General features: G+C 42.4%; 1 protein-coding gene across 13 annotated transcripts in view; it reads left to right on the top strand.

The window, feature by feature from the left end:
* The first annotated feature begins 7456 nt into the window (after nucleotides 1–7456).
* Nucleotides 7457–13970, top strand: part of PUM1 (pumilio RNA binding family member 1) — a 130745-nt gene continuing 124231 nt past the window's right edge. For 11 of the 13 annotated variants that reach the window (XM_060089341.1, XM_060089340.1, XM_060089337.1 and 8 more), the window contains exons 1-2: nucleotides 7457–7562; nucleotides 12038–12411. In XM_060089341.1, the coding sequence (XP_059945324.1) occupies nucleotides 12049–12411 (363 nt within the window). In that variant the 5' untranslated portion in view covers nucleotides 7457–7562; nucleotides 12038–12048. The remainder of the gene's footprint in view (nucleotides 7563–12037; nucleotides 12412–13970) is intronic. The other 2 variants (XM_060089334.1, XM_060089339.1) reach the window with 2 other exon arrangements.

The following is a 13970-nucleotide window of genomic DNA, read 5'->3' as shown; positions in this document are numbered from 1 at the left end:
TTTGTATTTTTAAAAAAACACAGTGATTACTTAAAAATGTAATCTTACAGTGTCCAACTTATAGGATTTGTAGTTTTCAATAATAAAAAAATTTTAACTTTCACATCTTATGGTTGGAGAACATGGTCTGTATGATATTGATTTTTTGGAATTTGTTGTGGCTTCCTTTATAGTATTATGCATGTTCTATTTTTAAACATTTACTATGTATGTTTAAAAAGTATGATTTTCTGTTGGTTGAGAATAGAATTCTACATATAGCCAGTAAGTTGAGCTTTTTGTGCTGTTCAGATTTTTTTTTTTTTTTTAGGTCACTTGGTGCTTGGCTTGTGGGATCTTAGTTCCCTGACAAGGGATGGAATCCCAGGACCCCTGCAATGGAAGCACAGAGTCCTAACCTCTGGACCACCAGGGAATTCCCAAATCTTTCAATATTTATTGGAATTACTCTTAAGACTTTTTTCCTGCTATATTATTATTATTATTTTTTTTTTCTGTACGTGGGCCTCTCACTGTTGTGGCCTCTCCCGTTGTGGAGCACAGGCTCCGGACGCGCAGGCTCAGCAGCCATGGCTCACGGGCCCAGCCGCTCCACGGCATGTGGGATCTTCCCGGACCGGGGCACGAACTCGTGTCCCCTGCATCGGCAGGCGGACTCTCAACCACTGCACCACCAGGGAGGCCCCCTGCTATATTATTTTGTATTTCCTATTTCCTGTGTAGTAAATAGGAATATAAATAAATATATATATATATATATATATATATATATATATATATATATATATATATATATATATTTGTACTTTGCATGATGAGGTGTTCTTCTGCTAGTTTGAAAGTTATAAATGCTATTTTATTTTTTGGGAATTGCCTCAACTTTAAAACTCATACTCATGTTTATATAATTCCTATCAGTTTCTAAAATCTATTTATACTGACATCTCCTAACAAGCCAGTGCTTTAAAATCTTTTTCATATGCCATCAGATTCCTCTGTGAGGTCAGTTATGGACATATTGTCTAGAACTTTAGTTCTGGGATTTTATTAATAAACTTTCTAATTCTTTTTCTTTGGTATTAGCTTTTCTTTTTCTCTCTTTCTTCCTTCCTTTCATTTTTTTTGGTCAAAACTATACTTTGCTTCCTCCATTTCTTGCATGTATTGAATTTGCTTCAGTTTTGTTTTCATTGAGGCTTTCCCATTTCCCTGATTTGACCCCATGTCTCTGAAGGATGGGTGAAAAGACAGTCACCATCCTCTCAAGCCTCACCTACATACCAGTTTTAATTTTCCTCAGGTTTTTCTTATTTACAATTCATAGTGCTTCTTGACTCTGTGGCTTTATTTTTTTCATTAGTTTTGGTAAATTAGCCCTTTCATGTCAAGTATTTCTTCTGCCCCACTCTTTCCTTCCTGTCCTTTCAGTTTTCCAGTGCCCTGTATGTTAAACAGTCTCATTCTCTCCTCTGTAACTCTATCCTTTCTCTCTTTCCTAGCCTTTGCCTCTTTATGTTTCATTCTGGATATTTTCTTCCCACCTCTAAATTTACTAATTCTCTCTTCAGCAGTGTTTAATCTGCTGTTAATCCCAATCCATTGGGTTGTTAATTTCTATTATATTTTTCTGTCATAGAATTGGCTTTTGTCTGTACTTTCCAGTTTTCTGTCAGAATTATCCATCTTCCATTATCTTCTTGAACACAACAAACAATTTGATGACTTCAATATGAGGTTCTTTTGCATGCTTTTCAATTGTCTTTCGTTGCTGCTATTTTTTGTTCATGTTATCTTGTCTCCTAGTATGCATGATTATTTTTGTTTGTTCACTGAATATTATATTTGCATAAGTGTTCATAGAAATAATTTGAGGCCTAGATAATGATATCTTTAGAGAGGATTCACTTTGTTTCCTTTTCTTTTTTCCTTTAAAGACTTTTTTAATGTGGACCACTTTTTTCTTTTTAAGTCTTTATTGAACTTGTTACAATATTGCTTCTGTTTTATGTTTTGGTATTTTGGCCATGAGGCATGTGGGATCTTAGCTCCCTGACCAGGGATTGAATCTGCACCCCCTGCATTGAAAGCGGAAGTCTTAATCACTGGACCGCCAGGGAAGTACCTCACTGTTTTCTGCCAGGGACTTGGGCACTGGCACTCTGGGATCACTTTAAGACAATTTCAGTGTTTGAGATGTTTTGAAGTTGAGTTTCAATCTTTGTAAGAGCTTGTCTACTCTCTTCACCTTTGCTTTTAGGGTACAGTCTGTTGGGATCCCAATCCAAAGTGAGAGTTGTTTACTAGGTGCTTTCTCTCTTAGCAGGTTCTGGACTCCAATCTCTGTTCTGCTAAGTACCCAAGGCTGTTGTAAGCATCATTCTGTCTCTTAGCTACCTCTCAGGAAAACTACATCTCAAGAAATGCCCCACCTGGAAAAGTAGTCCTATTTATGGGGCTTACATTCCTCAATCTCTCTCCTTTCCCAGATCCTGGCTCAGTAATTCTTCACTAACTTGTTAACTTTCCAATGATTTCAAGACGAGATTTTCAGATTTTTCCAGTTTTCTAGTTTTCCTCAGTGGGAGAGTTGATCGGAATTACTTAGTCACCAATGCTGGAAGCCCAAACCCTCCTTCCCTCCTCAGTTCCTATGGGAAAAGCACTCTAATAACCAAGATTTGCTAAAAAACAGAATGACAATGGAAATGTTAACAGTGTAACAATTATCCAAGTACCAAAACGAAGAGTGGAAGTGCAACCCAAGGGAGAGTCTACAAATATACAAAAACACAAAGTGTAACACAGTTGAAAAAGCAAAGCAAATCAACACTGATAACAAAGTATCTTTCCAGAAAATTGGGAGTGTCCCAACTTTGCTTGAGAATGCTTTATATTCAGTTTACAAATACCATATTGTAGTAACATTTACCACCCAATAGCAGTTGGCTGTAAGAGAGTGAAAGTCTGTGGAACTGAACAGCATTTGTCCACTCCAGGATTTGTTCTCAGCTGTCAGCATGGCCAGTTTGCTGACTCACTGGTGAGCCTCAGACCATACGTGGAGAACCACTTCCACACGAAGGAAGAGGTAACATTTGAAATTCTTGAACAAAGGCATTCTTGAATGGCCTTCATTAAATGTTTCTGTCTGAGATCTCTTTGTTTGATTAGGTTACAATGGAATGGATTACTGATTAGATTAGAACACCCTTCCCAAATCCACCCTAATCCTCATCCCAGGCCAGTTTGATTAGATTCTTGGTTTTTGAAAACTCCCAAAGATTGATTACATTATCTGTTATGCATGGGTTTAATCAGTTGAATTGTGGAGATTTTCAAGACTTAGGGATGATTTCGACAGCCTCCTGAACAGACAACTCTCAGCAAATAGCCTTAGATAACACGCTTGGATAAATACTAATCTGGTTCCATAACCTCCCAAGTCTCAGTTTTCTCATTTTTATTTTTAAAAAATTAATATTTGTTTATTTTTATTTTGGCTGCACCGAGTCTTAGTTGTGGCATTCGGGTTCTTTCATTGTGGCATTCGGGATCATTAGTTGTGACATGCAGAATCCTTTCAGCTGGGACACGTGAACTCTGAGTTGTGGCATGCATGTGGGATCTAGTTCCCTGACCAGGGATCGAACCCAAGCCCCCTGCATTGGGAGCGCAAAGGCTTAGCCTGGGAAGTTCCAGTTTTCTCATTTTTAAATGGGAATAATAATGTTGCTCATGTCATAGGTATTTGGGGAGTTTTAAAAGAAATAATGTATGTAAAAGTCTTACAGTGCATGGCACACAGGTAAGCATTTGATAATAGGATGTCTCATGAGTTTGTTGCAGGTGATGTTCTGATAGAGTTATTTTTGGGGCCTGGCGGGGGCCTAAGGTTTGGGCCTCTCACTGCTGTGGCCTCTCCCGTTGCAGAGCACAGGCTCCGGATGCGCAGGCTCAGAGGCCATGGCTCACGGGCCCTGCCGCTCCGCGGCATGTGGGATCCTCCCGGACCGGGCACGAGCCCGTGTCCCCTGCATCGGCAGGCGGATTCTCAACCACTGCGCCACCAGGTAAGCCCGGGCCTAAGGTTTTTTGAGAGCAATTCCTTAAGGGAAAGCAGGGATGGCTTGCTGGTATTCTGTTGGGCTTTGGTTGGAGGAGAGGCCTGGATGGGGTGTGGTACCACATGACTGTGGCTAAACCGATAATGGAATCTCTGAATAATGAAAGCTAAAGCTTAAAATTGAGCTAATCATGGATCTCAGAATGACATCATGGAGCACAGAGCCTGGTAAAGTTCTGGAAATTTTGTAATTTTCTCATGTCTGCTAAGTTTCCTCCTCTTATATGTTTTTCTAATATGGCTACTCAGCACATTCCACTGTCCTGGCCCCATGGGGCTAAATGCTTTATCTGCTTTATTTCATTTAGTGCTGTTATATTAACCTTATGTTCCGTGGGAGAAAACAGGAAGCTCAGAGAGGTAAGGAAGTAATTTCTGGTCTGGCTTAAGAGCTGGGATCTTTGAATACAACATATTACTTTTAGGACCATTGGATTTGAGAGTTATCACTCTAAATGGCTGTTGAATTCATTCATTTAACAAACACTTAATGAGCAATGACTGTGCCTTGCGCTAAGCTGCTCTCTGGGGATTCAGAAATAAATACAAGACTACAACTACAATAAAACAGCTACATTTATTGAGTGCCAATTCTCTGTTAGGCACTTTATATATGTTAGTTTATTTAGCCGTTGTAACAGTCCTGTGAGTATGTACCCTTATTTTGCAAATGAGGGTGCTGACACTCAGGAACTTGTCCAAGGTCACATAGCCTGGAAGTAGCAGATCTTTAACTTCCAAGTCTTATCTTCTTTTTCAGAAACAAAAATCTCACCCTTTTATCTTTTAAATAAAAAATAACATAAAAAGTAATATCTTCTCAAACAATATAAACAATATGAGTGCTGATTTTCTCACAAAACTTGCCAAAACACGGTGTTAATGATCATTTAAATTTTTGCCAGTGTATTTAATAGATGAAAATATATTTCAAAGTTGCATTTCTTTTTATTATTCACTTTTTCTCATTTTTATAGCTTTAGTGAGATATATTTCTTTTAAAAAATATTTATTTATTTATTTATTGGCTGAGTTGGGTCTTTGTTGCTGCATGCAGGCTTTCTCTAGTTGCAGCGAGAGGGGCTACTCTTCTTTGCATTATGTGGGCTTCTCATTGCAGTGGCTTCTCTTGTTGCCACACACGGGCTCTAGGGTGTGCGGGCTTCAGTAGTTATGGCTCGCGGACTCAGTAGTTGTGGCGCAGGGGCTTAGTTACTCCGCGGCATGTGGGATCTTCCGGGACCAGGGGTCGAACCTGTGTCCCCTGCATTGGCAGGTAGATTCTTAACCACCAGGAGAGTCCAGATATATTTCAATTAATATAAACTTCACCATTTAAGGTGCACACAGTTCAGTGGTTTTTAGCATATTGTCAGAGTTGTGCAACCATCATTATAATCTAATTTTATTTGTTTATTTGGCTGCACTGGGTCCTCGTTCCTGCGTGGGGGATTTTCAATGTGGCATGCGAACTCGTAGTTTCGGCATGTGGGATCTAGTTCCCTGACCAGAGATCCAAGCTGGGCCCCCTGCCTTGGGAGCAGGGAGTCTTAGCCACTGCACCATCAGGGAACTCCCCGTTATCTATTTTATATATAGCAGTGTGTATGTGTTAATCCCAAAACTCCTCATTTATCCCTTCCCCCCCTTCTGCTTTGGTAAACATAAGTTTGGTTTCTATGTCTGGATTGCTCTTTTTTTTTTTTTTTTTTTTTTTTAGCGGTACGCGGGCCTCTCACTGCTGTGGCCTCTCCCGTTGCGGAGCACAGGCTCCGGACGACGAACAGGCTCAGCGGCCATGGCTCACGGGCCCAGCCGCTCCGCGGCATGTGGGATCTTCCCGCACCGGGGCACGAACCCGTGTCCCCTGCATCGGCAGGCGGACTCTCAACCACTGCGCCACCAGGGAAGCCCCTGGATTGCTCTTTTTTAACTGATTAGAGAATTTCTGTATTTATCATGAAGATTAACCATTTGTCTACCACGAGTATTACAATATTTTAAAGCTATTTTCTCGCTAATTCATTGATGGTGGCACTCTTATTATATAAATGTTTAATTTTCCTTCATTTTTTAAAGGGATTTATTGATTTTGATTCATTATAAACATTTTCCCTCTCAAATTAAAAAGCTTTCTCTCCCTATATCCTCTTCTGGTCTTTTTTTTTTTTTTTTTTTTTGCGATACGCGGGCCTCTCACTGCTGTGGTCACTCCCGTTGCGGTGCACAGGCTCCAGGTGCGCAGGCTCAGCGGCCACGGCTCACGGGCCCAGCCGCTCCGCGGCATCTAGGATCTTCCCGGACCGGGGCACGAACCCGTGTCCCCTGCTTCGGCAGGCGGACTCTCAACCACTGCACCACCAGGGAAGCCCCTCTTCTGGGCTTTTATAGTGTTGTGGGTTGCTTATGTTTTCAATCCATCTTGGGTTTAGTTTTATATATAATAACTATATCTTATGAAATACTACTGATTTTGAAAAGTCACTTTCATCAAATGGCCATTTTCTATTTCTATTCATTTTCGGAACCGGACGGAATGACAACAGCTAACACTGAATGAGTGCTTACAAACAAGGTCAGCTTTAAATCTTTGATTTGGGTTTAACGTTCTGCTATCTCCATCTTGAAATTCATTAACAATTTTGAGCAAGGGGCCCTCACACTTTCATTTTGCGCTAGACTCCGCAAATTCTATAGTGGGCCTATTTACAAGTACCAGGCACTGTACTAAGCATTTCACATTATTAACTGGAATAATAAGCCATATTATCCACTTAATCCTCAGGGCAGAGTTAAGTAGCAATTCTCATTTTCCTTTTCATTTTACAAATGTGGCAATGGAAGCAGGAAGATTAAGTAAGTCCACAGAGCCAGAAAGTTGCAGCAAAGGGGTTTGAACCGAGCTCCTGTCCCGCCAGAGCCTTGGAATAAGCGTCCAATTATCCTGCAGGCCGTTACAATTTGGAGGTGAAATAGGGAGGGCGCGGAGGCGGGTGGCGCCTCGGCTAAGGTCACTACCGTGACACCGCGTGCCCAGCTCCGTGCGGTGCTGGGCCGGGAACCGGGCACCGCGGGCGTTCCAGTGCGGGCCCGCGGGACTCCGCCTGCCGCCCGCGGCGGCTCGCGAGGGGACGGCGCGCGCTCCCCTCGCGGGCGGCCACTCGCGCGCGCAGCGGTAGTGTTGCCTGCGAGTTTCCCAAGTTCACACAGGCCCTGGGTTGGCATGGCAACCAGGCAACCTGTTCCAGAGCCGCCTGCCTTCTCCGCACATGCTGCTGCCACCGCCAGGGCCGGGGCCCGAGCCTATCCCATGATGCACAGCGCCAGCCCAGTCCCCAGTGGGCCGCCATGTTGTCGGAGTGAAAGGTAAGGGGGAGCGAGAGCGCCGGAGAGAGAAGATCGGGGGGCTGAAATCCATCTTCATCCTACCGCTCCGCCCGTGAGTACCCGCACCCCGCCAACCCCAAACGCTGCTCCGGACCCCCAGCGAGCAGATTATCCCTTTGTATTGGTGTTTGAGAGCGGCTGGGGGGATGAGAAGGGCTTTGGAAAAGCCGCCGGGGCCCTGGCTGAGGCTTCTCACTCGCTGTTCCTCGTACATGTTTTGGAGTCAGCAGCAAGGCCCCTATTGTTATCAAAGGAGGGAGGGGGTGGGGAGCTGGGTCGAAGCGAGGAAAATGCCGGGGGTTTAGGCCCGGGCCCAGGGCATAGACGTGTCTCTACATTTCTGCTCGGCCCCGTTGGAGCCCCTGAAGATTGATGTTGCCATTCGGGTTGCTTTTTTGATGGGTTTGCGAAGCCCCGAGTCTTCTGTGTGGCCATGAAGTGTAATTCTGTGCTACTCTGGATTTCTTCGACTTCTTGAGCTTCCGTGGCAGCGCCGAAGCAGGAGGAACAATAAATCGCTTTAGAAGCAGCCGTGGCCCTCGTCTGCAGGCGAGACCCACCATGGGGGAACTTTGCGATCCTTAAATGTGGAGAAGTAGGCGATCAGGAAGTTTCAGATCTCTTTTAGGCTCCTGGGTACTTGTGGCCTTTTGTTTCTGTGAGAGCTTGTTTTTGGTGGGTTCTTCCTCTTTGAGCCTCCCTGTGTTGGTGCGTGTCTGTCTTAACTCTAAGAAGCGTTTATGCCTTCGTAGTAGGTAAACAGATACACAATACTAGATAGTTTTAGTCCTCATGGACGTCCTTGGTAAAGCTAGATCGGTTGTTAATACTTGTCGGTACCACTCCCACGTCAAGTGAGGAATACACTCCCGTACCACCCCCCCAGCCACTATATTCCCCCCTCCCCCGCCACTATATTCCCCCCTCCCCCACATTATCAGGAAAGGTTTTATCCTCCCCGTAACTTGAAGGGTTGTTACTCTTCATTGTCCAATTAAGAGAACACTGTTCTTAGTTGTATCAATTCGTTCGCTTCCTCCTCTGCCTGAGATTAAGAATGGGATTTTATGAGGCTTTTTTGGGATCCTCTTTTAAAGTCAGTTATTGCTGAAACCATAGGTTTGTGGTTTTAGCTTTTTGTTTGTTTATGAAAAAAAATCAAAACTCACCAAGACAGAGGTGGGTGGCTCCCGATGCAGTTTTAGTAAGCAAAATAAGCATTTTGACCCGTTGCTAGTTTTAACTTTATAAAACACTCTTGGGGTACTGTTGATTCTTTATCTGGATTTTTGGGAAATACTGTATTCTGAACCGAGCATTTTGCCTTAGCCACAATTGGATTCATTTTGTTCAAGGCCACGGGTTTTTGAAGTTGTGTTTGAAGTTTAGTTTGGGCTTGAGATGAACTGCTTCAAAATAAATTTATGACCACAGAATTTTTTTTTTCCCAGTGTGGTAAAAATAAACACCTTTTAAACCACAAAGAATTTTAGTAAATAAAAGGTGAGCAGTGGAGATAGATTAGATCATGTTCCTTTGTTTGAAATAAAGCCTATTAATGATATTAAAACAAAACAAAACAAAAACAGCTCTGGTGTAAACAGTTTGAAAACTGTGGAAAACTAGAATCAGCACTTATTTTTAGTTGCTTAAAAACTTATTTTTATAATGTACCATTTGTAAAAAGAAAAGTCACATTTCAAGTGCTAACACATAACTTTTTAGTGGGTTTGAGAGTTCTTTAAAAGGCATCAGCAATTTAAATGTTTTCTATTATTTAAGTGACTGATTTCTTAATTTTTATGTTGTAGTTGCCAAGATATTACAAAACTACCCAAGACACTTGTTAATTGCTTAGGTATTTGCTCACTTTCAAAATGTCCCTTCTGCCAGGTTTTCTCTTGTTTGAGAAACTGCCTTGCCTCATTAGGTAAAGCAGGAAGTCTCAGGGGATACAGATAGCTTTACAAAAGCCAATTGTTTCGTTTGAACATTTTTATAGGAACCCTCCCCCCGCCTCCCCCTCTCCCCCCCATGCCTTGATAGAATGAAGTTGTGGTCGGGTGTGTTTCAGTGGTGAATACCTTTTTCATTCGGAAGTTCTTTGTTAAATAAGTATTACGGCAAATCTTTTATTTCAGAAAAGGTTGCATTTGCTATTTTAGGAATCCTCTTAGGGACTGGAGCTCCATTGCTTTAACTGGTGGTAACTGAATTCCTGGGGCCTCAGCATGGTGATTTTGAATTTACCAAAAACTTTTATATCTATTATTTTGATTAAAAAAAAAACTTGTGAGTCACAGAGAAAGAATTTCATTTTTTAGATGAGGAAACAGGTTCAGGGAGGTTGTCGTTTAGTGGTAAAACTTGAGTTTTAGGACCCCTGGTTAGCTCTACAACAAAGACGGTTTGATACTCCCTTGTGGAAGAAAATGGGACTGGCTACTATTGGTAATAAGAGGGCAGTGAGTTCTTTTGAAAATCAAACAGGAAGGCATTAGGCTGGTGAGGACTTTGCTAGTACCAATGGTAAACACAGCTGTGACTTTCCGGTTTTGGTATTTAAGTATGAATATGATTCTGTTCATGAAAGCAGAAACCGAAGTCTAGAAAGCTGGACTACTCCAGTAAGGTTCTGATGGTTTGGAATTGTTAACTGAAACTAGGCATTTCCAAATTAGGCTTTGAACAAATTACAAATCTTACTCCTGTCTTCAGAACATGAATTAGTTGTGAGAAGCGAATGCTTCTTTATCAGAATGTTTATTCTTTTTTAAAAAAATTTTATTTATTTTTATTTTTGGCTGCGTTGGGTTTTTGTTGCTGCGTACGGACTTTCTCTAGTTGTGGTGAGCGGGGGCTACTCTTGGTTGCGGTGCACGGGCTTCTCATTGCGGTGGCTCCTCTTGTTGTGGAGCATGGGCTCTAGGCACCTGGGCTCAGTAGTTGTGGCTTGCAGGCTCTGGAGTGCAGGCTCAATAGTTATGGTGCACGGGCTTAGTTGCTCCGTGGCATGTGGGATCTCCCCGGACCAGGGCTCGGACCCGTGTCTCCTGCATTGGCAGGCGGATTCTTAACCACTGCGCCACCAGGCAAGTCCAGGATGTTTATTCTATACCGAGAAATAGTTTAATAGTTTTCTTATAAATCTTTTGAGTCTGTTTTTGAAATGTCACTGTAGGGCTAAAGAGAGATAAGGCATTTGTAGCAGTGGACTGTTAGGTTGATAGCCTTGAAATTAGACTCTAGTGGCTCTGGACAGGTATGTTCTAGTTGGTAACTGATTATTTTGAAGCATTTTTTTTTCTTAAGCACCCATACATAGGCTGTTCTATGTTTTCTACAAATGTAGTTTTTGATCCTAAGAAATGTATTAGTAATGTTTCATAGTAATATTTTGGAGATACTTTGTTGATCCTTCCAGAGAGGAATAGCAGACTCAAGTGAGAGAAATAGTATCTGTTTTGGTTTACTGGGGTGTGGTAGCAAGGGGGTTGGTAGAAAGAACTAGGCTTGGGTGCATACAGATTTGGGTTTGAATCCCTCCTTCACAGCTCACTAGCTGAATGACCTCGGGCACATCACATAACTTTTCCTCCCTACCTTAGTGTTTTTATCTGTAAAATAGGAATGATCAGAAAAAATGTTTGCAATATATTTGCCATACAATTATTATTGTATTGAAGCATTTCTTTTTTTACAGTGATACTTTCTATGTAAGGTGAGTGTTTGAATTTGGTTTGGTCTCATCCCTGACTCTGTAAGAGTCAGAGTACTAATAGAATGATGATGTGATTACAATTATAATTGTAAGTTATTGGTAAAAATGCAAAGTTTATTTTCTCCATGTACAGCAGCTGAGAAGAAGTTTCAGGCTAGGAACATTCTGTTGCTGTTCTTAGTCAGAGGGCCTCATTTAAGCTTTTTTTCAGAGCATCCTATGAATATGTCGGACATTTTAAAGGATCCTTTCGTTTTTGACACTCTTGAGTCATTGCTAAGTATATATGGGGTTTGGTTGGTTTATTTATGTATGTATTTATTTATTTATGACTACGTTGGGTCTTTGTTGCTGCGTGCGGGCTTTCTCTAGTTGCGGCGAGTTGGGGCTACTCTTCGTTGCAGTGTGCGGGCTTCTCATTGCAGTGGTTTCTCTTCTTGCCACACATGGGCTCTAGGTGCGTGGGCTTCAGTAGTTGTGGCTCTCGGGCTCTAGAGCACAGGCTCAGTAGTTGTGGCGCATGGACTTAGTTGTTCCGCGGCATGTGGGATCTTCCTGGCCCAGGGCTTGAACCCGTGTCCCCTGCATTGGCAGGTGGATTCTTAACCACTGCGCCACCAGGGAAGCCTGAAGTTTCAGTTTAGAAAATTATGTATATGTTGCAAAACATTTAGCTGCTTGGTAGAAACTGGTTTTAGATGATATATTGTAAAAGCCAGGGGTCTCATGTTTTTATCTTGGTGCATATATCAAGTTATGTTTTAAAAAAGGCAAATTTTAAACATTTGTAACCTGTTTGTCCTTAGGTGTTGGTGGAATGAGCGTTGCATGTGTCTTGAAGAGAAAAGCAGTGCTTTGGCAGGACTCTTTCAGCCCCCACCTGAAACATCACCCTCAAGAACCAGCTAATCCCAACATGCCTGTTGTTTTGACATCTGGAACAGGGTCGCAAGCGCAGCCACAACCAGCTGCAAATCAGGCTCTTGCAGCTGGGACACACTCCAGCCCTGTCCCAGGATCCATAGGAGTTGCAGGCCGTTCCCAGGACGACGCTATGGTGGACTACTTCTTTCAGAGGCAGCATGGTGAGCAGCTTGGGGGAGGAGGAAGTGGTGGAGGCGGCTATAATAATAGCAAACATCGATGGCCTACTGGGGATAACATTCATGCAGAACATCAGGTAAAAAATGTTCACTATTTCAGCTTTGAAACTCTTTATAATCACTGTCCACTTAGGATATCTGCTTTCAGTGAATGTCTTTAAAAGCCTTAATTGCTAATGATTTCATTTGGTCTAAACTAAACAGTCACTTGTTTTAAAGCAGGGGTCCCCAACCCCTGGTCCGTGGACCGGTACCGGGCTGTGGCCTGTTAGGAGCCGGGCTGCATAGCAGGAGGTGAGTGGCGTGCGAGCTAGTGAAGCTTCATCTGCCGCTCCCCATCGCCCGCATTACCACCTGAACCATACCCCCCCGCCCCGCCCCCGTCCGTGGGAAAATTGTCTTCCATGAAACTGGTCCCTGGTGCCAAAAAGGTTGGGGACCACTGTTTTAATGGATGATTGTTGTAATGTTGTCACTGAGTCATTTTATCGTTCTGGCGCTAAAGGGCAAATGACCAATTCATTTAAAGAAAGACTTAAGCTTGTTCTAATGTGCACGTTGCATTTCTGAGTATACTTTTTTGCTCTTAACATATAATCTTTTAAGGTCTGTTTGAACTGTTTATAGCCCGAATACATATTTTAGAGCTTTTCCTGTTGGGTGTTGGTGACTTCTGTTTTTAAGATGTTATGGTTGAAAGTAGTAGGAAGTTGATAAAAAATCAGCTGCTCAAGTGAACTGATACATCTAATGTTTTGTATAGAGAGGAGTGGTTGTGGCTTTTAGGTTTTAATCATCTTTGTTCTCTTGTTCTAAGCACTTGTTTCATTTGGTTAATTTTAACATGCTTGCTTGTACTAATCCAAGACCAAAGCTGGAATCACAGCATAGTTTACTGAGAAGAGAGTTTAGCTGTGTTTGCTGACTTCCTGATGGTGATGAAAGGGTTGGAATGTTTTCATCCGGCTATTCTTTGGAATTGGGTATAGGTTGCATTTGCAGTGGTTTATTTTATGTTGCTGGTATCTGAGTACTGACCAGCAAAAAGAACTGATGTCTTTCATGAGGCCTCGAGTGCTTCTGTTCTTCAGAAACAAGACAGTCACACGCACGTTTGCAAATCTGTGCTCTCAGTTGTGCTTCCCCTTGACCCTTCCAGGACAGGCAGCCAGTGTACCACAGTTCTTTACCGTAGTAGAAATGGGGAGGTGGATTTGTCAACAGAAATTTATTGAGCATATTGATCATAGGCCTTTGGTTTATTGGAACAATCATCAGTGCTACTTCGTAAGCATCTACTATGTGTAGGTGAGCAGTACTAAGAAATATGAGGTATAGGGGGCTTCTTCTTTGGCACTTAGGGCACTTTTTATCTTTCTTATGTGTCTATTACTGAAGGGACTGTATTTGTTTCCTATTTGCTTGGAGTCTTGGAGGTGTGGATCAAATTTTATTCATTTCAGTATCCCAGTTCCTAGAATTTGGCATATGATAGAGCTTCAGAAGAAAGTTATTGAGTGCATAAGCCCCTAATCCTGTGGCCTTAAAATAAAGCTGGGGAAAAAGGACATTGTCATAAAGAAAAGGGCCTTGGATGCCAGGCTAAGGTTTAATTCAGTAGGCAGCAGGGGTTTTT

The sequence above is a fragment of the Mesoplodon densirostris genome, chromosome 2 (assembly GCF_025265405.1).
Source record: "Mesoplodon densirostris isolate mMesDen1 chromosome 2, mMesDen1 primary haplotype, whole genome shotgun sequence".
NCBI classification, from domain to species: Eukaryota; Metazoa; Chordata; class Mammalia; order Artiodactyla; family Ziphiidae; genus Mesoplodon; species Mesoplodon densirostris.
Note: the sequence above shows the minus strand (reverse complement) of the source record. Positions and strands in the feature narration are given on the sequence as shown.